Genomic DNA, 9,932 nt, shown 5'->3' on the forward strand with positions numbered 1-9,932 from the left:
CGATAAATTCTATGCCAGTGAGCAAACATCCAAAAGAGCAGTGCAACTTCAGATAAAACTATTACCTCATGCTTTTCTGAAAACATTGGGTTAACATTACTTTTAATACTCAGTGCAGGTATTGTGTAAGAACGTGAAGAAAAGCCTTCGAAAAACTCAAAAATTAGAGGAACAAATTTACAACTGGTGGAGAAGAATAAAGACACTCACCAGCTAGATGACTTACTAACAGGACTAATGGAGAGTCAACAACCTTTGGAGAACATGTGAGATGACCAGCAAGACAGTTCAAATGAGAGATCAGGCACACCTACCTTGGTTATATGACTATATTTTCCTTAGCTTTTGTTTTTCTCTCCTGTAAAACTTCTATTTATTTTTCTGTATTATCTAACTCTTTTCCACTGTTACCATCTAAAGTTTCTTGTCTCATCCCATCTGTATTTATTTGGCTGTATGCTGAACTAAATGTTCTTGTTTCAAAGTGAAAGTAACCTTGACAGATCAGAAAAGTTGCAAGATAGTTTCGTTCCACAGCTTGTGAAGTAAGTGCTTGTGCTATGGTCCACCACAATGAAAGACTCCATATTCATGAGATGCTGGCCATTGAGTTTCATTTAGAAAAATGAGGCTATGCAGAAGCATTACGGTATGCCAGAAATTCTCTGTTGTTCTTTGCTTCAGGCGTGGGAACATCTAGAAAGCTCTCTTTTATTGGTGTATCTGCACATACATGCTGCTTCAAATAGTTGTGAAGAGCAGCATTTACAATGATGACAGCACAGTATCTTTTCAGTTCAAAAACAGTGTTTCAGAGGGCACTGACAACAAGTCTTCCCAACACCATATATGTGGTCTACCAGATCCCTGATGCCAATATCAGCCCGGGTGTGGTACCATTGCTCAGCTGTTGTAGGTTCTAAGTATGGTGTGAATAAAAAGTTCTTCTGAGCATACCTACTGTCATAAATGAAGTTCCATCATGCTCTCCTCTTTCAAGCTGAGCATATAGAGCTGAGTTTAGGGAAGACCTGGAATTATGAATTGCACCTTTAAACTTTAACTGTAACTGTGGAGTGCATACACCTTGGAAACGAATGAAAAACCAGCTCTTGTAATTCCTGTTCTCCTGTGCATCATGAACAACTTCACATACTGTTGGTTCACTGGCAATACACAAATCCCCAGTTTCATGGTGAAAAGTACAACATGCCAAAACCTTAAAGTCATGAGCTCTTGGAGACAAGGTGAAGTAAGTATTCCCCTTTGGGTCGAAGATGAAAGCGTTGGCGCTAAAAGTGAAATAATCTCCATTGCATTTACTCTACACTTTTGAAAACAATCTCGAAAACTAATTCATCAAAATCACGTCTGGGTCACTTCTGTCAATGAGTACTTTCCTGGCTGATGGTGCTTGTTGGTCTTCATTGACATAGCTATTCCATATAATCCATTTCTCCTTCGAAAAAACAGCATTAAACCTGCCCCCTGGGACGTTACATGTAAACCCTCTTTTACTCCTGGAGTAACACTAATCTTTGACCTGGAAATCATTTAAATCTAGAGTAGGCTATGACTAGAACTATTTCCATCCATGACTCAGAAAGCGAATTATACATAGTCTAGTTGGACATTTCATGGGCATTTTAGACTACAACAAGGCTTAGTACCCATTCTTCTTTTTATACTTCATTGTCTGTTCCACAGAGAATGTGAGAATGTTCACAGACAATAAGAGTTTATGACTGAACAGTTCAGACACAGAAAACATGTTCAGCACCCTGCCCTTGAGAAGTTTATGCAGTGTTAGGGCATAAAGGACTCATGGCATGTGATGTGCTTTTCAAAAGCCTAAGTGTTTTAACAACATATTCACATGAGGTGTTTGAGAGCCATGTAAATGTGAAAAACCTTCCTGGAGGAGAACACCTGCTCAAGGTGATAACCAGTCTCTAAATTTAGACTCACTGAAGCAAAACTCATCTTCTTAAATTTACTAAGTTAGCAGCTGAGCACACTGAAGCTTGAGAAAAAAACAGACTTCACTTAGAACAGTGAAAAAAGAGAGAGAGAAAGAGAGAGAGAGAGAGAGAGAGAGAGAGAGAGAGAGAGAGAGGGAGAGAGAGAGAGAGACAGGGAGAGAGAGAAATGACACCTCAAGGAACATATGCTATTCTCGTGCACTGTACAATTAAACACTTAACAAGAATTTAATCTTCCAACAAGTCCCTGAGTAGGTACATTGCCTTTGGGAGCAGAAATTCTTAAACTGTTGCTGACCTCCTTGATTTGAACAAGTGCGAACCATGCTGAGGAGAGCAATTGTTACGGTTTTGAAATTGTAATGGATTCTGCCCGTATCTCTTCACCTGCACTTGCTGTCCATATCTGCTCACCTGCACTTACTATAGCAATTTCTTGCCCCAGGAAGCAATCACAGACAGTGCTTCTACTGTATGATTGACTTGGATTAAAAGAAAGCAACTTCACAGGCAAAAGCGAGTTTCAATTACTTTGAATTAGATAGAGAAGGCATTAAGAAAGTGAGGGTGGATGGTATAACGTGCTTTAGCCGTCACTCAAAAAAAAAAAAAAAGTTAAACAGAGTAGAATCAAAATGAGAGTAAACAAAATGAGAATAAGCAAAATGGGCACAAAATGACAATAAATTAGATGCTGAGCAGAAAGCAATACTTTCTATGGGAAATTTGACTTTTTGAATACAGGCCATTGACCAAAATCAACCAATCAGCTGTCTTCAGCTGATGCTATTGATATAAATCAGCTTTGTGTTTAAATCTGAATATGGGATACAAATGACTTAAAAGAGTGAGTTCAGCTGAGCCACTTTTTCTTCCATTTGGTATGAAACTGTGAGCTCCTGGTGATACCTTTCACCAGTATGCATGCATTTTCTATGCGAACCAACTAGCTGGAAGAATGTCTCCGTGTTATGAAATATTGAAAGACCCAGCGTTACTCTTCTACATGACCTTATAGTCATGAAAATGCATAATGACATCAATAATAAATCTCTATCCAAATACAGATATTCGTCTCATTGCATTTCCACTGGAGAACCATGGTATGATTATATATATAGATTGGTAGGGGAACATACATGACAGATAAATGGGTTACTAGCAACAGCAACTACACTAAGTGCATTCTCTGCTTTTGACATGAATATTATCACCCATTAGGATCACAGTCAGGTTTCCAGATGGAGTCATTTCTGTGATTCAGTTTGACTGGTGAGAGCCTCTGCCTTGTATACGTGTGCTCTGTGTTAAAAAATGCATGGCATGCGTGTTTCACACGTACACACACGCACACGCACATGTGCGCGCGCGCACACACACGCACACACACACACACACACACACACACTGAGACAAATGGATCACCCTTTGGGATGATTTTGTTTGGAGGATAAAGTTTCTCCTTCACACAGCTTGAGCTCTGTTTACCTGGACCCATCCATTCGAAACAATACACCTTAGGAGGAAAACCACACACACACATATGTACACACACACACACACACACATATGTACAAACACACACACACACACACACACACAGTGTGTCTGCCAGAGTATGAAATCAAAAGTGCATGCTTATATATCTGCTGATGGAATACAATGAGAAGAATCAGACATGTTTATTAAACCAAAACAAAATCTTGCTATAACTTGATGATAATGGCCAGACAGACAAAAGATGTGTCAAGATGTATTAAACTGCTATTTCAGCCTCTCTCACAATAAAGCCACATTAACTCTGATGAACACTGAATCCAGCGATGGAAAATTCCGGTTGGGCAGAAGGACACATGGTGGTCATTTAATTAAAGTGAAGGGATATGGGGATGGGGTTCTTTAAGCCTCTAAAATCCAAACACAGCACAGGCCACCAGCAGACAACTACTCAATCACACAGACAGGTAATTGATTGTTTAATTACGACACAAACTGCAAGACATGCCAGGCTTTGTGTGAAGCAATAACCAGGAGACCCTGGGCTGTCAGGACTAAGTGCTCAGAGAGAGAACTCTTTCAGCGTTGCGCTAATGTTCTCTGACAGAACAGCATCAGAACAGGAGCCTGGCTGGAAGCCCTCTTTTCACGCTGTGGAACCACCGAAATTAAAAGTACTTAGAGATGAAGAAAGTTGAAAAATTACACTTTTTTTTTTTCCCCTAAATACAAATGCACCGTTTCAAAGAATCACAGTTAACCACAGTGGCGTATGCAGCCAGTATATTTCCCATCCCTTCAATTAGACTGAAATCAGAGCACTGGAGGGTAATGGAAAGTTGCCCACATAGAGGGGAAAATGGGATATAACAATAAAATTACTGATATAAACTCATTCAGCTCAATCCCCAACTAAATGGAATAACCCTCAGGGCATGACCACATAACCAGAAACTATGAAAGGTAAGAGTAAAAAAAAAAATAAATGAAATGATCTTAACAAACAACAATGGATGCAGACAATAGATTAGGCAGAAGCTTTTTTTTTTGTAATACTAGCATTTTCATCGTGTTTGAGGGTTGGTATTACATCTCAGCTGCTCTTTATTCAGAGTCTATAGACATAAGAGCCTCAAAGTTGTAACTCTAAACACAGCACATCCACAATCTGTCCTTGACCTTATAAATACCCTTATATATATATATATATATATATATATATATATATATATATGCGTGTATGTGTGTGTGTGTGTGTCTGTGTTTAATTCTCCCTCTTTCTCCCTCTCTCTCTCTCTTTTCTTTGCCCACATCTATCTTACTAAGGAATTATACTATGATTGGCCCCTTAACAATAGGGAAACAAAAGACAGTCGCAGAGGATTTGAACTTTTCAATTTTCCATAGACATGTCTTCACTCATCACATGCCTATATCTGTAAAACCATGAATCACTGTCTGCTGAGTGTCATACACTCTGCCAAACATTCACATCTCAAACAGCAAAACAAACCAATCCGGGAGAGACACGCTCCCCAAATCTCCGTATGGAATTAAATTTCAACAGTGCCTCTTATGTACTCTGTTTGACTTAAGCTTGGTTTTTTCACAGTCTTCAAAAAAAAAAAATTCCCAAAGGAACAATTGCACAGTGATACTCTTTTTACAGTGACCAGAGTGTCACCTTGCTGTAGCTCCAGTTATTTCAAAAGCACAAAACTTCTGAAATTACCAAGGAAATGTCTAGCAAGAAATGAAAAACAAGGTCTAAGCTTACAATATGTTGCTATACTCCAGTAGTTATATACTCCACTTTTTATTTCAAATATAAAATGATGCCTGAGAATTGGTCCAATGTAAATCTGATTTCAAAAGCTCTGAACAAAATACATTAACTCCCACACGCAGACACACAGACGGCATGGCAGCCCCTTATGGTTTTTACGACAGGCATGAAAATGTGGGTTGACAGTGTATGTTATCTTTTCATCCACTGAGAAAGAAGGGGGATTAAAGTCGAGGGAGGGGAGAGGAACTTATTAAAGAGCCTTGGAGAGAATTCAAGAGGGAATGGAACACCTGATAAATGGAGGGGCAGGAGCAGCCAGGCTGGTAAAATAGGCAGAGGAGGGTAATAAATTTGAACACACACACACACGCATACACACGCATACACACACAAACACTAACCTGAGATGCGCCTGGGTGACACCAGTAGAGTGTGCATATTTCTGGAGGCAGTAGCTGGCCTAGATATGCTCATTGCCATTTGATTTGTCATCAGTAGAGGTTTGTCTTGCCTCTGGAACAGTCCTATGTCCTCAGGAGCAAACCAGGAGGTCTCCAGAGTGTTGTTTAGGTAAACCTATAAATCGGAAACACACACTTCCTCCGTAAAAGATTCACAAACACCAAGTGGGAGGCACACTGAAATGCTTCATTACGGAGGGGGTTAAGTCTTTTTTGTCTTCTTGATTTCCGTGTTTGTTTTAGTTATTTTTTTCTTAAATCTTGGGAATGAAATTCCATTATATCACTGATCTTACATGAATGCGCATAACAGACGAGTTTTGTAACCCTTAGATTTCAGTGTTATGAAATGTGTTCGTTGCTTAATAACATATCCATTTACATTCATCTATTTTACAGCTAACTAAACAGCCTACAGACCTGAGGCTGAACTTGTGTTATATTTCCAGGGGGAGTGTTTCTCTAAAACGTCTTGCTCAGATGGGAATACTCAGAGTGTAACGCGGAGGCTGTACCTTGTAGTCGGGGACTCGTTTCTCCACCCATCCTTTGCCAAAATGTGGAGGCAGCACAGTGCGGTACACTTGAGGAAATACTGGGACCAGCTCCACACTGGTAGAGGGCTGAAATCCCAACACGTGGGGTCTGGAGGGTAGGTCCCACTGAAAGGCATTCGTGTGACAAAGTCATTACACATATTCAGCAGCTTCAAAAAGAAATCAGACTCCAAACAACCGTATGGCTCTGTATTTTCTGTTTGAGGGGAGACAATTATCAGACACAAGAGAGAAAGAAACAATGGCAGAAGAGTATTTTCAGTTGTGGTCCTGGAGTCCCATAGAATTGCATTCTTTTCTGTAGTACTGATCAGGTAACAGAAGATTAACAACACGTTTGACAATATAGGATGATATTGTAAACGGATAAGATGATTTCTTTCATGAGACAACCCGTGAATCACTAAACACTTTAGTACTACTATGTTTACTCACCAGGATTATTGTATCTCTCGGTATTTTTATGTTTGTTTGGTTTTTTTTTGGTGGTTTAATTTAGGAAGGAAACAGTCAGATAAACTATAATCTTTCCCTATCCTAACATAATTGTAATCTAAACACTAATCATTTTATCATTGCATTAATAATATCACACCGCCAATCACTTCAAAGCCTTTCTTAGAATAGCTATAATCAGGTCATGAATCATTTTTGGGGTTTTTTTTGGTTTTCTATTAATCAGATCCTGCCTAGCATGATTAGATGTCTCTTGATAATAATAATATAAAAAATAAAAATCAGGTTAATCATTTTGCAGTATTACTCCTCACATTTATTGTTTGTTTGTTTTAATCTTCTTTTAAATGATATTTCAAAGAATCGCTTGCAGAAAACTCAGGGCTGATGAGCCAGGGGATAAAATATGAGATAAACAGATAATTACCATATGTGACGCAATGTCAGAGAAATCAGAAAATTATGTTCTTGTACATGAATAAGATTGATGCTATTCATGGAAATACATTTCATTCGCTTTTTACTGTGTACAAGTACACAGTCCGAGAGAGAGAGAGAGAGAGAGAGAGAGAGAGAGAGAGTGCCCATTCCCCAGTCACTGTCTACTTGTAGGGATCTCTATATAATCTCCGCTAAATGAAACCACGTGTGATTTTTCATAAACCTTACATGATTCTTTTGCCCTGCTTATTGTTTATGAAGATGTTTGATGTTTGATTTCTCTATTCAGACCTCAGTTTAACTGCACAATGCCAGTTTAATCAAGAGGGTCAAATACTGCACAGTTTCACTGACAGTAAAGTACTTCGATAGTTCTATATAGTTATGCGTGTGTGCATACACACACACACACACACACACTGTGCAGTCTCTGGTTCTGGTTCTAGTGAAGATGCTGGTTCATGCAGATGAAGCTGTGGTACTGTTATTCTTTTCTCCTGCTGAACCCTATGGTTCTTCACATCACCCAGAGTTTAGCTGTTTAGCTAACTCAGATGATGAGATGATTACCGACTAATAAACAAGGCCTGGACTCATGTCTGCTTTCAGTAGACTTCTAAATACTGCATTTTAAAGAATGTTAAAGAGGTCCTGTACCATTCCTACTCACAACATAACTACAACTGGTGACATGACACAAGTCGCTGTGCTCTCAGAGACCTGTTCTGCTTTCTGTTACTGTAATTTTGTTTGTTTATTTGCAGGTTGCACTGCCTGTACATGCAAACTATAAACATCCACATTGTACCACACTGACAGGAAGTTCACATATCATTTTAAGCTTTACTGTTGGGCAGAACAAAATGGAGTAGTCTCTGTCCTAGCATTGGTAGATTAATATCAACTTACTGAAGATTAAGTAATTGAATTTTTTTTTTTTTTTTACGGTCATGATCTTTTTGCTTTCATATTTGTCTGAGGTTTTGTGGCCAATCTGTGCCTGTAAGTCAGTCAATAAAGATAACACTTTCTTCGTTCATTTGGGGACTGACTGCTTAACTACTTGTTGCAGGAGAGAGAGATACTGGCTCATTACAGTAATACAGCTATAGACAACTAAAAGAAAAAACCTTCAGTCAAAGAACAGTCTCTTTGCTAATAAATAATTTTAAATCATTTCAAAACATAAGAAATGCATCGACTCAGTGCATTCCGTAGAGCTCTGTGTTATTTTCAGCACAGTCTTCCTGTACTGTTCTCCACAAATACTTAAAGAATTTACGCTTACAGGATCAGCAGGACTCCCCAGAAGCCTTGCTCCAGTTCCAGCCTGAAACACACAAACTCTCTCTCTCTCTCTCTCTGACAAAGGCTTCACTTCATGGCCCAATCAGAACAGCTGAGTCATCCCCTTTAAACCTCTCCAGTCAATCTAAAGCACAGCTTCTGAGAGCACTTTACAATGCAGATATCTTCCCTTAAACAATATGCTCTGTCCTCTAATTCTCTCTCATTCTCTAATCCCCAATCATACCCAAGCACTCCGAGTGATGTCTAATGATCTGAAGAGTCAAGGTCTACATCATTGCCAATGCGGATGAACTGTCGTGATTAAGCCCCTTCTTCTCTGGACTCAGATTAAATGTCATGCAGCATTTAGGTGTGCTGTGGGAATGCGTGTTGATTCCTGCTGAGTAGAGCACACCTAGTGGACGTAAATGAGCATCACAAATTACACAGAGAAAACACTGAGTCTGGTATTTCCACAGACCCTCTAAATCAATTCTTCAACTTCAAGGTTATGAGCAATATGTTATATCTGACAAAAACAACAGAAACAATTATGTGCTACAGCGCCTGTTTATTCTCCTGGGGTCAGGGACTGAAATGCCCTAAGTTGCCACGAGTCAATGAAAGTAATGAAAGACAAAATTGTGAAGGTATGAGCTTTACACAGACTCTGATACAGACAAACAGACAGACAGATAGATAGATAGATAGATAGATAGATAGATAGATAGATAGATAGATAGATAGATAGATAGATAGATAGATAGGTTTTGTAGCATGCATACTTTCCTGAATAAGGGAACATTTGCATGCTCTAGACCAGAGCCCTTCCGAGAGTGTATACTCCTTTATTCTATCACCACATTCTGTGGAACTTTCCCCTCCTTGCATAATGATTAATAAATTGATTCTAGAACTGCTATAAACTTTTGAGCATATGGCTTACAGCAACATTTGATTAGTACAGTTTGTAGGTACCTGCACATTTGGCACGGGAAACTGATTGATTGCGGGTTCTGCCGCGCGCATCAACGGCAGAAAGGGATCGCAGGACAGTTGCCAGCTCGAGACAGCTTGAAGCAGGGGAGGTGGTCGTGAGGAGATGAGGAGAGGAGGAGGCGCTGGGGAGCCCACCCGGCAGAGCCCGGAGGAGGCTGGGATCATCCACACCCACGGAGGTGGCTCCCCGCTCATTTGCCACAACTGCGGCTGACCCTTTACACGCTGAACAGGGAGCATTCCTCTTACATCTTACACCCGACTGTGTCTGTGGGAGGTACCCTTAGTGGGGATATCAGCAAACAAGTTGAAAAGCATGAGACGTGCAGTCAAACAGTTACCCGTACCGCGCGCACCATTATGAAAAAGACAAGAACGAAAGTAATAAACACAAGACCTTAGTAGTGTTCACTACTGAAACAAAATCTATGTCTCTGATGTTACCCATATACTGAAGAGG

At 39.7% G+C, this 9,932-nt stretch overlaps 1 protein-coding gene across 1 annotated transcript in view; it reads right to left on the bottom strand.

Annotated features, from left to right (window-relative positions):
* tcerg1l (transcription elongation regulator 1 like) overlaps positions 1 to 9,712 on the bottom strand; it is a 61,786-nt gene extending 52,074 nt beyond the window's left edge. The window contains exons 1-3 of the mRNA XM_030775924.1: positions 9,452 to 9,712; positions 6,245 to 6,391; positions 5,670 to 5,844 (exon numbers count right to left, since the gene is read on the bottom strand). Coding sequence (XP_030631784.1) covers positions 5,670 to 5,844; positions 6,245 to 6,391; positions 9,452 to 9,712 — 583 coding nt within the window. The remainder of the gene's footprint in view (positions 1 to 5,669; positions 5,845 to 6,244; positions 6,392 to 9,451) is intronic.
* Between the last annotated feature and the right edge of the window lie 220 nt (positions 9,713 to 9,932).

This window comes from Chanos chanos, chromosome 5 (assembly GCF_902362185.1).
Source record: "Chanos chanos chromosome 5, fChaCha1.1, whole genome shotgun sequence".
NCBI classification, from domain to species: Eukaryota; Metazoa; Chordata; class Actinopteri; order Gonorynchiformes; family Chanidae; genus Chanos; species Chanos chanos.